At 39.7% G+C, this 17,500-nt stretch overlaps 2 protein-coding genes across 9 annotated transcripts in view; both read right to left on the bottom strand.

The window, feature by feature from the left end:
• The window catches only part of LOC137992653 (adenosylhomocysteinase A-like), an 11,207-nt gene extending 4,963 nt beyond the window's left edge, over window positions 1-6,244 (bottom strand). Inside the window, exons 1-5 of the mRNA XM_068838129.1 lie at window positions 6,212-6,244; window positions 5,888-5,961; window positions 4,315-4,505; window positions 3,180-3,408; window positions 1,221-1,541 (exon numbers count right to left, since the gene is read on the bottom strand). Coding sequence (XP_068694230.1) covers window positions 1,221-1,541; window positions 3,180-3,408; window positions 4,315-4,505; window positions 5,888-5,921 — 775 coding nt within the window. The 5' untranslated portion in view covers window positions 5,922-5,961; window positions 6,212-6,244. The remainder of the gene's footprint in view (window positions 1-1,220; window positions 1,542-3,179; window positions 3,409-4,314; window positions 4,506-5,887; window positions 5,962-6,211) is intronic.
• A 3,832-nt stretch (window positions 6,245-10,076) lies between these two features.
• LOC137992608 (sodium- and chloride-dependent transporter XTRP3-like) overlaps window positions 10,077-17,500 on the bottom strand; it is a 37,484-nt gene continuing 30,060 nt past the window's right edge. For all 8 annotated transcript variants that reach the window (XM_068838104.1, XM_068838053.1, XM_068838084.1 and 5 more), the window contains 3 exons: window positions 15,725-15,881; window positions 13,375-13,549; window positions 10,077-12,339 (listed from right to left, as the gene is read on the bottom strand). In XM_068838104.1, the coding sequence (XP_068694205.1) occupies window positions 12,067-12,339; window positions 13,375-13,549; window positions 15,725-15,881 (605 nt within the window). In that variant the 3' untranslated portion in view covers window positions 10,077-12,066. The remainder of the gene's footprint in view (window positions 12,340-13,374; window positions 13,550-15,724; window positions 15,882-17,500) is intronic.

The raw sequence follows: 17,500 nt of genomic DNA, 5'->3' as shown, positions 1-17,500 counted from the left end.
AAAAGTTAGAGACATTTCATAAAAACTGATTTTTCTGAAAAACTGACCGACAGATTTTGTTAAATTTTAAAATTTTAGAGATTATTTCTAACATTATCTGGTAACGATGAATGGGAAGATTTCACCATCCCGTTTTTTTAAAAAAATACAATATATCTTGATTTTAAGGCTTCAAGAAATGCCTTCTATCGTTGCCATGGTAACGTTATTTTGGAAGAAAATGTGATGTGAGAAATCTATGATGGGTACTTAATACCCTGGCCAAATTTCGTCGTGATATGATTACCCTAACTGTATCTAAGGACAGAATATGTTTGTTTGATTAAAAAAAGAAGAAACTATTTCGAACCTCCTTAAAGCATCAGAGGGAGTGTTTGAATAAAACAGCAAATACAAAAAGAGGCATGAATGGGTGAAATTGAAGGAGATTAAAATGGATTGCAATAAATGCAATGGAGATGCTTCTTGAAAACTGTTCAGCCTCATAGTTTCCCAAGTTTATCTCTGTAGTTTGTTACTTAAATTAGGTATGCTTCAAAGACATTTTTTTGTATTGAAACTTAACAGTAAGATTGAGTTGTGTTGTTCAAATGTAATTTCTGGGTTAGTTGCATAGTGAGTTGGGGTAAGTAATTATTATTGGTAAAACTATACAAAATAAAATGCATGGCTGTGACACAGCCCCTTTAAAAGCAGAATATTTGTGGGGTCATGTAAATTACAAGATAACTGTTACAATAATACACGGAATGCAACTACATGTACAACACAAGTCTTAACAATACCAGTAATTTATTAATTTATAAGTCCCAAGAGACTGCATTCCAGTAAATTGGTAGCTCTGCAACTGATTGTGTGTTTTGAAATGAGGGACTCAAGTGCCCTTACATGTATTTCATCATCTGAGGTCTCAAGCCCTGCAGGATTTCTTCACCCCCCAAGATAATGCAGGAAGTGCTTCAATAATTCTGTGTACTGCCCCTTGCAATAGGCCCACTGTTTATCTCTGACCAAGTTGTTATCAAAAATATGTTTATCATTTTTGTACACTGTAATCAAATGGGCTTTATGGTCTCTTACTCCTTTCCTAATTTGAATTCTTTTTTGAACACTGGAATCAAAATTATGCTTCTTTACTGATGATTCATTGAGCAACATACAGTGTATACTGTAACTATCCCCAGGACAGAACAATTTAATGTTTTGTGTGAACCTCTAACCTTCCATGGCAGCTTGCAAAGCATTGATGGGATCTACCTCTGTGACCAGGACACGAGCACCAAATCCTTTGAGTGACTGCACGGAACCCTTGCCAACATCACCATACCCAGCAACAACGCAGACTTTGCCCGCAAGCATAATGTCAGTTGCTCTCTTCAGACCATCCACAAGTGATTCACGGATTCCATAGAGGTTGTCAAACTTGGACTTAGTGACAGAATCATTGACATTGATGGCAGGGCATTTCAGTAATTTTTTCTCCATCATTTTGTACAAGTTCTTTACTCCGGTTGTTGTTTCCTCTGAAAGGCCTTTGATACCTGGATTTTAAAAGACAATTGGACCAATGATTAGTCATACTAGTTAATATTAAAGAGCAACATTCGAACAACAGTAATTATCTAGGCTCCATAAGAGGAAGCTGTGATCATTGCAATAATGTGCAACACCTTGTGGGAGACAAGAACACCAACTGAAAAAATAATTTCACATAAATATAATCCTTTCACCATCATTTCAAGGCATGAAAAGTGTAAATTGTACAAACTAGTTTAGGGGAAAAAATTAAGCACTGATCATCAGGTGTTCACATCCTCCATATAACCTGAAATATTGTTATTTCATTCCCAAGAGAACAGGAAGAAATGCACCACAATAAAAACATATGGAGAGTAATTACTGTGCTAATTAACTACTAATGTTTTTTTTTTTTTACTCTCATCAATGTTGCTGTACTTAAACTCCTCAAAAACCCATAAATGTTAGCTTGATTAACAGCTATCTCCATCACAAAAGACTAGGAAGTACAAAAATTGCATTACGCATCTGCTCCTCATTTTAAGACCCAAATTGTTTGACCATACTGGATTTGATTTGACCTACCTTCCATAAATTCTAAATGGTTTTCAGGAGTCATATCATAATTAAGTGAAGGATCATCCAGGTGAGTGTAGTCCTGAGAAGGACTGTTCAGGATGACATGGACGTTTCAACAACCTTGGCAGAAGTCATTTAATTTTCAGAATCATGTAATGATGAATTTCATATTAAATACGGACCCTAACGCCATAAAACATTGCCATTTTCAGAATTTACAAAAATAATTCTCTCGTATAAAATAAACTACCGTAAACACCTGCAGATAAGTCGCACCCTGAATTACGCAGCTCAAATTTGGGAAAAAAGGAATCTAAAGTAGAGTCTTAAGAAGTTTTCTTCTATCATCTTCTTTTCACTGAACGTAAAAATCACTATTAACATTCATTTGAAACAGGAAATACTTCAACATCTTACCCACAATTTTAGGACTTTAACATAACAAACATTGTTTCTACCAACTTTGACACTATGACTGATCTTTTTCTGGTATTTGATGACAGGAATTTCTTCATTCAACACAGTTTTTCCATACATTTTCGCATTACAACAAGACCATGAATGGAACGTTCATAGCTTAGTTACCAGGCATTAGATCGGACGCGAAGATGGAAAACTGGACACTGGAAGCAGCCTTTTTCATTTGTTCCCACAGATAAGCTGCACCCCTGATTTCTAGCAATAATTTTTGGGAAAAGGTGTCGCTTATCTACAGGTGTTAACGGTACTTTAGAAACAGTTATTTTTAAGTGCTTGAAATGATACCCTGCCTAAGGCTGCTGCCAAATGGTTGCCCAGTCACCTGGGGCGCCTTACTTGCATGTGCGGGTGACCAAATTTCTGAATGAGTAGCCCGAACGGGCACTTAACTTATCACAAGGTGCTTCACCCTCACTTTTAATTAATTACATGTAATTCTGGGCTCCTGAAAAAATCACTTGGGCTACTAACTTTTTAATAATTTTGGAAGCCCGAAGGGCACTGGAAAAATTTTCTTAGGCAGCAGCCTTGCTCTGCCTTTCTGAGATAGGATCAGCTTTTTCCTAAACTCAGGAAAAGGTAAACTGTACTGACTCACTAACCTTCCATGTACTGGGGGTACTTCTCATGTACAAGGTTGGTGAGGTCACCACCATCATCAAGGATCAAGTTAAGAGGCTGTCCATCAGGGAACACCAGAGACTGTTCTATGCACCAGACGTACTCCTCATCAGTTTCTCCCTTCCACGCATAAACAGGTACTCCTGTCTTCGCAATGGCTGCAGCAGCATGGTCTTGGGTGGAGAAAATATTACACGATGACCACTGAACCTGTTGGAGAGATCATCACATTATACTTTACTTAATTAAAGCAAGAACTCTACTACCATCCCCAGTTAAATTTGAGAATCTAAGAGCATAAGGCAACAGCTGTACCAACAATGCTATGCATAGAAGTTCTTTCCTCTTCTTAACAAGCTAACCAGTTGGCAGGTAAAACCTTAGGTGTGTCGGCAATGAATAACAATATCGCTGTTACTTTCCACTTTGGAAGGGACCCTGGGCAGTCAACATTCTTTTCTTACATGGCGAGAGGGGTGGGGGGCTAAATTTTCATTTTATTTTATAGATTCGAACCTACAACCTTCTGTAAAATTGTAAATGGTTTGAACCAGAAGCTCATGACAGGGTCCGAAATTGCGCCTTCCTGGTTGCCAATGTGACGAAAAATTTAGTACATGTACTAGCGACCAGAATTTAACAACTGGTCACCAGTGGGCGACCTACCACTAACTTCAGAGCCGTTTGCCAAAAGGTGTCTGGCTTTTTATCCTGCCGATGTTTTTGAAATAAAAATGAAAGGAGTTTGATTTCGGACCATGTCATGACCTTGAAGCGTTTAACTCTGGTTCAGAGCTGGGGTTTTTTTAGGTTAAAAAATTCCTTATTTGGATGTAATGTAGCTTGTGCATTTTCCCGCACATGCAACTGCAATCTTATTTTTGTCCACATTTGGGCATAAAATTGGTGTCCTACATGTAAATTCCCCGGCTCTGTTCCAAGCAAAAGAATTGCAAGATAGACGCTTCAAGGTCATGTTGTTCTGGTTTGAACCCAGGATATCGAAGTATGATCGTCCAGGTACATGTAAGTGTAGACCTGAGAAGCACTGTTTAGGATGACACTGGCTAATGTTTCAACAACCTGAGCAGAAGTCAGTCAACATTCTTTTCTTACCTCAGCACCCAATTCTGTCAAAGTCTCAATGAGAACCGCTGTCTGGATTGTCATGTGAAGGCAACCAGCAATTTTTGCCCCCTTCAAAGGTTTGCTGGGACCATAGCGCTTCCTCATTTCCATTAAACCAGGCATTTCATTCTCAGCAAGCTCCATTTCCTTTCGGCCCCAATCAGCAAGACTGATATCAGCTTATAATGAAAGAGAAAAGAATGTATGAATAAAGGAAAGGGTACTGTATTCTTTCAAGATTGTGAGACTCGAAAACATCACTAGTTGCTGTTATAGGCGTGACTGTGCATGGATTTATTTTCACATGTCTAGCATTTCAAATGTTCAGTCAAATCAACCCCAAGCATTTCAACCCAAAATATCTCTATGTTTACTTACAGAAAAGTCTTTTACATGAGCTTATGCCAAGACAAAGGAAGACAGGAATCTATGAATGAGGGCCTCCAAGCAGGGTCCTACTGTACCTTTTAAAAATTGGTTGTGTTCCCTCCTTCCCAAAATTACTTCTAAACTTTAGTTGGGAGAATTCAAGACAGTTATGCAAACCTGAGATGCAGTCAGTCAACAAATGAAGGAAAATGCAGGTTTTTTTACTTCTTGATTGAAACAAATTCTCTTGATACACGGTCATATTTCCTACCAGCCAATCAAAACATGCGTCTGACAACACATAACCAATCAAAATTCGTGTGATGTCACAGCCGTGTTTCCATACCCTCATCTAAACAAAGCTATTGACCAAATTATGAAAGAGTGCGTACTATCCCAATTATTTTATAAGCTACAGTAATTACCAAAACAATAATGGGCCTGAACATGCTGACAAAGGAGAACAAAAATTCAGTACCTCTGACCATGGAATTTTCTTTGCTGTATTGGTCAGCAAAGCCAGCAGTGTAGGTTGGCAGATTCTATGTGGGATTAGGGGGTGGGGGTGGGGGAAGATTTCAAATGCTTGCGCTAAAAGATTAATTGGTCATTGTGAACAACAGGTTCCAACACCTGTAATTTGAATTGAAAACATGTAGAAAACTGGTTGTGGATGTGATTGGGAAAGTCACTTAAGAGAGGTAGCCACACGTGAGTGAAAGCCCCGTCCACTAATTACTTCCATTCTAATCTTAAAACTACTAATCCCAAGATTACACATTGCCCGTCCTGTAACATGATCACTCGAACAAGTTCAAAAGCTGTGAAATTGCTTCAACATTAGAAGCTATAATGGAGCGATGTATTACTCACAACTGGATGTTTAGCCAAAACAACGACAAATTCAATTTCACTCTTTTTAAGCCGCAATGACTTAATTTCAACGCGACGACTAGTCACCTAAAAGTACCTATATTAAGCTCACATATCCTTACAAAAGTCGTTCAAATAAGTTATTTTCCTCTCATTTTACAAAGCAACTGCAACGAGGTCTAATGTCATGTCATCTTTAATCAAATGGACATCTTGCGCAAGATGTAAAAGTGCAACATTGTATGGCAAGAGTGGAGGTAAAAGCTCACCACATCAGATTTTTAAGTAAGTTGCAATCAACATCGAACTTTACACTCACCGACTTTGTAGGGGAGTTTTCCACCGTTTTGCATCTTGAAGTTAACCACTGCAGCAAGATCTTACAACTCTACACTAACGAAGAGAGACGAGAAAAGGGCAAGGTTATTTCGAAGCATGGGGTTATTGCCGAGAGACCGCCATATTTGGCAGACTTCAACGTGATTGGCTGGTGATTTGTCAATGAAAGGTGGTCTGAGAGCTCTTAGTAAGGACTAAGTACAGTGTACTTCTTCGTTGATTTCTTCCGAAATTTTCCGGACCCACATTTTGAATTAAAGGCTTAGTTGACATTTGTAGAATGGTCTTGACTCTTGTCTCCTACCTGTTCCTCAAACTTCGATGAAAGTGTCCCTCGAACTCGACCGGGCCTGGGAAATCACTCGATTTAATCAACTGGGAAATAACTGATCACGTGGAAACGATCCATCGCGTGTGATCATTTAAGACATCAGCAAACCTGCTAAGACTTGAGGATCCTTGAGAAATGATGCATTGTTGAGTGGTTTATGAAGTAAGTTTACTGCTGATAATCCTCTGAAATAAGGAATTTAAGATCCCACAGATCCTACATCGAATTAATATAATTTGATCATTTAAATTAAAGGAACATGAAGGAAATTACTTTTTTGAGAGATGGACGGCTGCTAAAATAGAATTTTGACTAAACTTTTCTCTTCCTGGACAGTGTTTTGGCTGTCTTCCAACGTTTGAAACAGATAATTACCAAAAGGGTATTGGGAGCTATCATACTTCCGGTTCATGGCACAGGAACCGGAAGTCATATCTTTATCTTTTACTGCTTCACTTGATGTTACCACTTTTTATTGCTATTGTCCCTAACTCTAGCAGAGGGTGCTTGCTCTCGACAATCTGTGCATAATCTGCGTAACATACCCTGAAGCGGCCAAAATCGTTGCAAGACAAGTTGCACGAAAAGTAGAACTTCGTTCTACTTTCGGCAACGGCTCTTGAGACTGAACTTAGGTTGTCTCGCAACGATATATCCCTTGGTGGGGAGGTGCGGCGCGGCCCCTCATACCCTGACCCTGTTTAAGACAAATATCGCTGATTTTCCTACCCTGTTTAAGACAGAATACCGATTTTTGATACCCTGTTTAAGACTGTTTAATTAATGTGCCTGGTATCAATGCCAAAGTCAACGGAAGTCAATATTAATTAACAAGGGCTGGTAAATATTTTGCTGTTTATCGTCCGAGAAAAGATATCCAGTTTAAGACAAAAATTGATAAATCAATACCCTGATTAAGACAAAAAATGATAAATCTGTGCATAATCACTGCCTTATGGTCCACCACTGGGCAAACCGGAAGAGCAACTTGACATTGCTCGTTGTGTTACGTTCGTTGACGTAATCCTTATGTGCGCAAAGCACTCCGAATGTTTTATCACTGTTTCCATTTGCTGCCCTGTATTTAGAGTCGTCGAATTTGTTTTTCATTTTTAAAATCTTGCTTCATTCGAGAAGCAAATATTTTCGTCAATCGCGTAATCGTAATTCGTCAGTGACGAGCTATTTTTGCTGCTACTTCCGGTATAATAATAAGAGAGTCAATGGCGTTACATTTTTCTTCGCAAAGAACTCCACGCTTCTGCTTTCTTTATATGGAGGTAGGCCTTGGAGGATTGTGCACCTAAAAGTGGCATATTATGCTACTAGCAGTGCTCGAAATTTTGCCAAATTATGCCAAAATTATGCCAGAATGCTCCTGATTTCTGAAATTGTGCTCACAAATTGACGTAGATTCTCACATTTAGGCGCTCAATAATGACACCAAATGTTGGAGTCGTATGGCAGTTGTGCTAGCTTACACAATCCCCATGTGAAGAAGCCGGATGGGAAACCAGAGTACCAGACTCCTCCAAAAGCTTAACCGCGCACGCAGAATTCGCCAAAAGAGGCCTAGTAACTAAGCATGTCAGAACAAAGTCACTACTTCTATACACCTTATTCCAAAATGGCCGCCATTCAAATATTCTTTTGTTTTTATTCAAATTAGCCCTTGATGCCTCAAAAAAATTTATCTTGAACGAGGCAACAAGGGCCAATTTGTATCCGCATAAATCAGCGGCCATTTTGGAATAAGGTGTATTAGCGTAGCTAAAACACGCATTGCAAGAACATACTACCTAAATTTAATTTATTTCTGAAGAAAATACACCATATTTACTAAATTTTATGAATTATTTATGCTCCAAAGAGTGATAAAATTTGCTAATTATGCCATGGCAGTGCTCGTTTAAAAAAATATGCTTTTTTGCTCCACTTATGCCAAAAATTATGCTAGCACAATCCACCGAGGCCTATATGAAGGTATATCTATAACAAAATGCAATTCTCTGTAATTGATATAGTTATTTCCAAATCGTGAATGCATCGATCCGAAGCTGAAGGGCGAACACTCATTTCGGGCGGAGTCATGCAGATAATCAAAATGCAGAAAGGTATACTGGTAAAAGTCATCACGCAAATAGGCATAACGCGAAAGTGCATTTTACGCTAATAGGTATAATGCGAATAGGCATAACGCAAAAAGGCATAACGCAAATAGGCATGCGCATAACGCGAAAAGGCATAACGCAAATAGACATAACGCGAAAAGGTATCACACGAATAGGCATCACGTAAATAGACATCACACAAATAATCACAACGCGACATCAGCGGTCGAAGGGACCTGGGCACGCACCAAAGTCGAACCAAGAGCCTCCGTTAAAAGAACGCATCTTTTTTTTAGAGATCGTGTTCGAGTGGGCGATACCTTCTTCGTCCACTCACAATGTCTTGGCTCAATATTTCAGGAGAATTGTTACTGAACTATTACGCCAGGAAGAAAATGGTTTCGAAAGTGATTAAGAGCTGAAACTATTTGCCCGCAGAGTGCACAGCTAGTCTCTATTCTCAGAAGAGTGACAGAAAAAGCCTACCACGAAGTCAATGCTACGCGGGTACCTGCTGTTTTTTATACGTTTTTTTATAATTATATGGTTTTTATATCTGTGAAGCAGAACCTGCAAGATTGGCAGCCACGTTCAAAATGGTGCTATCTGAACCAGCGACACGAGTTTCTGCAGGCGCTAGTTTTGTGTTGCTTCCAGCAGTGATTACCCTCTCCCGACCACATACTTATCCCCCTCCTCCATCTCTTTGCGTTTTGCCTATTTGTGTTATACCTTTTCGCGTTTTGCCCATTTGCGTTATGCTTTTTTGCGTTACTCCTTTTCGCGTTATTCCTCTTTGCGCTACACCTATTTCCGTTATGCCTGTTTGCGTTATGCCATTTCGCGTTATGTCGTTTTGCGTTATACCCTTTCGCGTTATGCCTATTTGCGTAATGACTTTTACCAGTATGCCTTTCTGCATTTTGACTATCCGCATAATACCTGAAACGGGTGTTCGCCCTTCAGCTTCGGATCGATGCATCCACGATTTGGAAATTACAATGTCAATTACAGAGGATTGCATTTTGTCATAGTTATACCTCCATTCTTTTAAACTCTGGGTTTTTCAGAAATAATTAAGCTTCATTTTGGAAACATACATAGCTTTGTAATATCAAGCTTTTTACAAACTGTGTTTAAAAATTATCTTTGAAAAATGCGTGGTTACTCCAATTTTCTTTTTGGATTTAAATAACCTTTGTCAAGAGCTGTATGAGCTGTGTAGTATACAGGTGTAACAGCGAAGTCATTAATACTACTGAATAATAAGCTCGATTAAAAAGAAATGTTTTAACTGCAAGTTTCAAATAATTATTTGAAGATGACTTGCGAGCTTCTACTGGAAAGAATTTCATATTTCATAGTATTATCTTCATTACTTCGAAAGTGGCAAAAGCTCTAATGAGTCTCTTCATTCTTGACATTCTTTGTAAAGTTAAGATTTATAAGCCAATGGCACAAATTGCTCCCACATTTTCGGGAAGAGCCGTCTGTGCGAGAATCATTTAATGCTCAATAGTCACGTTTTGGGGGATTGGTAAGAAAAACAATAATGACGAGCTTGTGCTCATAAGGCAGAATTTTGTACACGAAGATCATAATTGCCGTTTAGGCCAGGATTAGTAGGCAAGTTTCGAATTGTGCAGCAACAAAAGAACAGGGTCGAGGTTCAGGGGAATAATTTGCATTTTCCTTTGTTCTGAACAATACAAAATGCTAATTATTCCCCTGAACCTCGACTCTGTTCTTTTGTTGCTGCACAATTCGAAAGTAGCCTATTGCCAGAAGACAAGAATCGGAAGTTAATACCCTTTAATCTTGGGAACGATAGAGTCACCGCGAATGTGACAACTTTACCCAAAAAGGAAGTTACAGAAATTGTCTATTTATACAAACTGTTATAAAATCAGTTCTACTTTGCTGGATTCTTAACATTTTGTTCTCACAACCTTTATAGTTTAAATTCGTTTCAATTTACTTTTCTGGTCATTCGCATACATTTGCATGATGACGCTATTTGACTACAAGTGACCAGAATCCTCCAGGTTTTGCTTGTGTCATGCTAATTAGAGCTATTGTTATTTTTACCTCACTGGGAATACAATATTTAAATAAGAAAAGAAAAACAACTTGAATTCTGGTAGTTGTAGTCAAATGACGTCATCGTGAAAGTTGCTCGGCTACTGTTGGCCTCACTCGCATGGCAGTTTATACAACACTTTCCACACACTGTAACAATCTTTTTGTGGGTGACTTTCCTAAAGTGTTTGAGGCGCAGATTGCACTAAGGCTTTTACTCTTGTTTTCCGATCATTTTACTTGACCTTTCATTTAAAACAACATAATCTTCTGAAGTAACAGATTAACTGGACAAATCTTGGAGCTTTTACGCATGACTGCTTGGTGACTGACTAAAACCAAGGAAAAACCTTTCAGCATTAATTCATATATAAACAGCGACACCTGGAATGCTTGAACCGGTTTTTAAGGCCTGAGTTGTAAACTGCCACCGTTTACGTTTAACGTCGGTTTGGTTTCGCACATAAGAGTTTGCTATCATTTTGCGACGCATAGACCAATCTCGTTCCCAGAGTCATCGTTCCCTTGACCAGCGGTCGGGAAAGAGAGACTCTGGTGGAATCCAAAAAGGGCCATATTTGATTGGCTGTTGACAAACGGTTTCATTTCCTGCCATTTTCAGTCTAAACTCGAAAATCATGCTTTCTTGTGGATTTTTATCTACACGAGGTTGAAGATGATCTAGAAATAAATCATTTTACAACTTACCAGTTCCGTAACGTTTTTGTTTTTGAAAATACAGCACTTTTCACTTGCGTAACACCAGTTGATTGATAAAATGTATCTCGTTATTGTTTATTCTCCGCAGTTTGAAAGCTTCGAGTGTATTAGGAGATGCGTTTAGACTCATGTGTACAGTCTCGCGAGTGAAAAAGTAAGCGCTATCATGGCAAGGTGAACTCCCTTGTTGATTTCCAACCGTCTCCCCTCCCACACGCGCAGTTATTTAACCGGAACCAGAGTTTTCTGGTTTCGGTTTTGGATTATTCCATAGCCTCTCGCGCCCGTTCTGCTGGACAAGGGTAACGGAGGCTCTGAGAACGAGATTGCGCATAGACCTAATCGGCTAACTCAATGTTCTACGCAATACAAATCTCCCGGGATTAAGATTATTTTTGTATAGCGATGTTTCTCGTAACATCACTCACTGTTATTAATATGCAAACCAGAACCTAATTGGCTGTTGAAACAATGACTTCTTTTGTTCCGTGGTTGGCGAATTTGAATATCAAAAGAAATGTGACCTCATCGTTTGTGAACAAGAAATATCGCTATTGTATTTGCATGGTATGGAAATACCTGGAAGAAAACGTTTTATTCCCAAAGGGTTTGAATTGGGTACAGCATTGACTTTGCTGATTAGATCTATTTGTTTCTTATTTCCAGACCGATCGCTATGCAGATTTTGAGAGTTGTTGGTACTAAAGATCTGGTACTGTGCCCTGACGGTAGCCGTATTGTAGCTGGTCGGGTTTGTCCTTGCAATGCCTTTTCCCTTTGTAAATAGTATATAATCCAAAAAGTCTCTCTTTCAGCTGGAGTAAAACTTTACCAATAGAACAGGGCCTATATGCACTTGTCCATTTACTTCACTTTGGATCTTGCGCGTAAGGGATTTCTCAACCCCAGGGCATAAAGTCATCCATCGTCGACCGCTACAGTCAGATTAACGTGTCCATTGATCCTTGAACTATTCCTTGGTGATATGTTATAAGTTCTTGACCAACCCACACAGCAACACGACACGGAATCATTGCTTTCACTTAACATCTCATCAGCTTCTGCGTCCGATTTGATACGCACAAAATAGTCTTTTAGAGGTGGGTAAACGATGCAAATCACAGGAACTAAAGTAAACACGGCGTATAGGAGGTACCCCCAGGCGGGGTATGGAATGTACTTTACCTTTGCCTGGCAAAAGAAACATACGTCAAAGTCAAAGAGTCCTAGAACATTATGCTGAGTAGGGTGGGTGGGGGAATTGTGGCCCATGAACAATTTTAATCCAGGATTGTGGTCTTGCGAGGTTAAGTCGACGCAAATAATTGTTTTTTTTTTAGTTTATCAAGTGTAGGTAAAACAAGTACCAGTTTTCTGGGGAAAAAGTTGTGCATGCAATGGAATTGGCGCTCACCCCTGCCGTAATAAGTACTGTCAATCCTGAAACCAAAATAGGAATCATGGGAAAGAAAATTTTCTTTCCAGTAAATGCTACAAGTGCTGATCTAAAGAGAAACTTCTGTTCAAGAGCTGACGTCCTTTCACACAGACCGACGAGTTGTTGACAGCCACCTTGCCAGAAGTGGCCCGGGGTAGAGGCAAGGATAGATTTGTCCCAGTTCTTGCATCTCTCAGTCTCATTTTTTTTGCTACAAAGAAACCAAGCTAAGTAGTCTATATTTTTGCCATGCAGTGTATCAGTGTAAAGTTTTCTTCATTAGTGTTTCATATTGAACTTGTGCAATCAAACACAAGTGCTGTTGTATAGTTTTAGAAAAGTAACCTAGTGTAGCTTCCAACAATTTGTTGTCGAATTATTTGCACATATTTTACATTATACTTGGAATTCGTCTTCGGACGTGCACCGAGGTGAAAATTAAGGCCCCCTTTCAGACTAGGTGCCCGTTCCGCGGAACCGTACCCGCAGCTCTAACAACGCAATGATTTCTTCCTTTGTCCACTTTGCACTGGCCGCCATTATCGTGACTGCATCCAAGGGAAGCATGGGGAAAAGCGCGGGAACCTGACCAAAGCGTGTTCAGACAAGTTCCCGTTCCAGGGAACGGTGCCCGAGTACTACCCTTGAAGGTAGTGCCCGTGCCCGGACACGGTGCTCGAATGTTTGCTCGGGCACCAACAAAAAGCTATGTTCAGGCTAGTGCTTGGTCCCGAGAACCGGGCACGGGCACCTAGTCTGAACGGTGCGGCTAAACTCCGAAAGCTTACCTGGTTTCTGTCCCATGCAGTGTATGTGAATTCTCCCTTCGCCATTGCTTTTATCATTTGAACTATTCCCCCAGTGATAACACAGAATATGATGAGCGGGGAAATAAACTTCCAACATATTTTCCACCGGCGCTTCACTGGCTTTCCAGTCATTTGGTAAAGATCTTTTGAAAATCTGCACATGACAATAGGTTATAGAAACAAAAATTTAGTTATGGAGTGGTTTTTCAACAGAGTTGAGTGCGACCGATACCCCAGCATAATAAGCATTCTGGCTGCGTCGACCCAACTAATTGAAATAAATGAAAACGCGCGCTATGGTGCGACCAAGGGAGTCAAAGAAGGGTTCGTCTATTCAAACGTTGGCCGTGTAGCACTAATATATTTCTGACACAGAGAAACAAAACCCCGGAACCGTGCAGCTGTTTGTGGCATGGTAACTAGCGCATGTTCAGGAGTGAAAAGATTTCAACATCTTAGGCAGTTCTCTCCCGCTCGCTCAAGGTAAGCAAAGTTGATTTTTTTGAACTATCGATAGCAACTATGCGTAAAACTACTAATTAAACTAACAGAAAGTTCCATAGTAGCACATTTTCCAAGTAACAGAGGTTGCAATTCTCTTCGAGCTGTGATGTGCGAACTCGGCTGTTTTCGACAGCAAATACAACTTCTCTCTGCGTTCAGTTCGCAGTTTGCCAATGCATTCCCTTCTGCAACTGGACATTGATGAGATGAATGCGGATTGTTTCTCTTTGAGTACAGTATGTCTAAGATGGCTGGTGAAACAACAGTTTTCTCAACCCGCAGCTTATTTAGGTGCAGGTTATCACTTCACAAATTATTCAATCCTAGTCATTTGGCTGGGCTGCCTTTCGAATGGAGCGAACGAACGCAGTGTAATCTCCATTATAACCACTGTACTTTAAACACGAAGACGCACTATAAAAGGCGTGGTGCCTTAGGAAAATGCAAATGATTTATCAATCAACCATGGCTGCAACTGAGCTCTGTGATAACTTGAGCCCCCTAGGGCAATGTGTCCGTAATATGTCACAAAATGTTATCGGTCGTTCTTTTTTTAATCCCCCAGTCCCTTTTTCTCTCGCTAGAAATATCTTTTAGGGCTGCCGTCCCTGTGTTGCTGTTTGTTTCATTATCCTCTTGGATAATAGCCCTTATTAAATTCTCAACCTCGGATAATGCATTTCGCGAGCTTTGATTGGTTCACTCAATCTCGGTTATCAGCTCATATACCTTAGTTTTACCTTATATGTTAAATGACTGCGTTACGCGTTGCTAAACTAATTTTTTTTGGCCGGAAAGCGAAAATTCTCTTTGAATAAAGCCAAAAAAAAAAAACACTTTTTTTTGTGGAAAGTTTGGATCAATTCCGACGTTTAGAAGTATAGTACGCGAAAAGGCAAGAAATGTTTTTGGGATGAGCCTACGTCTGTTACACAATATCGCATCTTCATCAAGTTTTCTCGATTTCGCTCGGAATTTCTCGCTTTTTTCGCTCGTATTCCGTACTTCCAAATTTTGGGAATTTAAGGAATTTAATAAAACAATTATTCCATTTGCGCTTGTTGGATCTGAGACTGGTTACAGCCAACTCGGCGCTCCGCGCCTCGTTTCCTATTTACCATCTCATATCCAACGCGCGCTCATGGAATAATTGTTAATTATTCACTATAGCCGCCATGTTGGTTTTCAAATTGACATGCAAATTAGCCATGTGTTATGCTGGGGGGCAAAAAGGCAAGTTGCGGAAAATCGGCTCGTCGAAATATTGAATTAAAATTGCTAAAAGTACATTTTAGAATTCAGAATTAAGTACCTATTTTATATCTTTTGATTGCCTCCGACATTCTGACTTTCTACTTTGTTGTCTGCTCATTTTTCACTAAAAAAACATCGAAGTAACTTGTGTAAGCATTTTGTTTTACTACTTAGGTGATAAACATTCAATGAACGTGACACAAATCATCTGTGTGACTAAGATGTTCATTATAACCTCTCGAACTTGTGTTGTTTGCGCCCTCAGAAGTGTGTAGCTAATTTTCATGAAAAAGGCAAGTGCAACATGGCGGCTATCGTGAATAAGGTCTATTAATCAGTCGTGCTTAAATTAATTCGAACAAAAGAAGTGCGTGGAACTACCCCTTTTATAGTGCGTCTTCGTGTTTAATTAACATTATAGAATATGTTCATAGACGCTCTAGCTTGTCGAGGTGAGTCGTCCCCGCTTGTCATAATCATTTCGAGCGACCTGCATCCGAGCGCTGTGCGTTAAACAATAATTCTAAGATATCAAGGTAGGTCTTTTAGCACCGCCAGCTGTAGTAGTTACCTATCCATGCCGTAAACAAAAGCAACACCTATGCACTCAGCCAGGCCAGTTAGGAGTATGGGAATGGAACTAGCTCCGCTAATGATCTCCAGTAGATAAAATCCAGTTGACTGTACAAATATTAAGTTGCTGATGCACAAAGCCAGGCAAACAATTCCTGGGAGACAAGAAGGGATAAAAACGTTAAATTGGATAATTAGAGCGGTTTTCAATTGAGTGTCGAAAATAATTAGCGAATTGCTTTAGCTTTGCATTACTTCACTCAGTGATTGGTTCAAAGTTCTCGTGTCATTTTTTTAACTAATCAGAAGTGAAACCAAAACCAATCGAGGCTCGCGCGTGCATATTTTCCCGCGCTTTCTGTCGGCTACGTGTAATTACTTCGAGTTTTGATTGGTTTACTGGATTGTCTCCGTCCTTTTTGATTGGTTTTGATTTGGTTTTGGTTTTACGACACTCGATTGAAACTCGCTCTGTCGGAAATGATTGGTTAGATATTAGTGCGTTAGAGCGACTTTCGTATGACCTCGTAAAGGTGTTCGCAATTTGTTTCACGGACCAATGTTTGGCAAGATAAAACAAAGCGTCTCCTTATTCTCGTCAAGGAAACTCTTAATATGGGCAGTAAACAGTTCGATTGCCCAATCACATTACTGCATTTCAAATGTCACGGTCAAAGCGGAATTTTCCAAAATGTTCCATGGAGAGATAACGTTGTTTGCATCCGCGTTCGCCAAGACAATGAAAATTTGCGCTCGTTTGTTTTTGTTCAATAAGACAATTAAATGTTTTGCTTTTGTTTTTAGTTTATTTTTCAAGGTCATATGAAAGTCTCTCTAACTAAAACATCTGTTTTGTATGACCACAAATGCGAGGAATTGCGTGCACAGCGATTCTTATAAGCGTCACGAGGTGTCCCCACGCTCATCTCCCCAACTTCAACATCACTTCCGTCAAGGAATACAACTAACCTTGTTATATACCTAGACTTTCGCTCAACAAAATGAGCACTGTGATTGGTTGATTCTTTGCCACGTGGCACTGAACAAATTCAAATGTATCCCGACCAGGATACAATTTCGCAGTTGTTGCCCGCTCCGGATGTTTTGCTGCGATTGTTGCAGGAAAAGCAATGACAAAGAACTTAATGTCTGGTCCCTCGAGAAACTGGTTAGTTTTGTTTTCCCTCGAGTCCTGATGTTTCCCTCGACTTCGTCTCGGGAAACATGAGGACTCTCGGGAAAATAAAACTAACTGTTTCCCTCGGGACCATACATCAAGTGTATACTACAAGGGGTCGGCCCCTAAACTCCGGTCTTCAAGTAAATAAACAACTGAATTTACCCTCACCGAAAAACATAACTTTTAACCCCTATAAAGTAACCTTATTGCTTCAAGTGAAAAGTGACCCCTCGGGTTGGATATGGAAATTGGGCCCACACCTAATAATTAATTTGTTTTGAAGGAGACGAGAAGAAGCCAGGAATCAAAATCTAAAAGGTTTGCTAAAATCAAGCTTGTGCGACTGCAAAACCAGGATATTTTCAAATTCACGATAAGAATTTTTGATAAGAGTTCTCCTTCATGTCTGTCCAATGCTTGAATCGTGTGAGTTGCCTACATTTGAGAAAAAGGGGAAATCATGTTATTTCCACATATCCTCATACGTCAGACATTACTGTTGTTTGGAGGATTTTCGTGGACAAAAGCATTGATCTCAGGGATGCGTTTGATGGGGATAGCAAACGTTGGCGACGATATCGAGGAAGTTTAATT

The sequence above is a fragment of the Montipora foliosa genome, chromosome 1 (genome assembly GCF_036669935.1).
Source record: "Montipora foliosa isolate CH-2021 chromosome 1, ASM3666993v2, whole genome shotgun sequence".
Classification (NCBI taxonomy): Eukaryota; Metazoa; Cnidaria; class Anthozoa; order Scleractinia; family Acroporidae; genus Montipora; species Montipora foliosa.
Note: the sequence above shows the minus strand (reverse complement) of the source record. Positions and strands in the feature narration are given on the sequence as shown.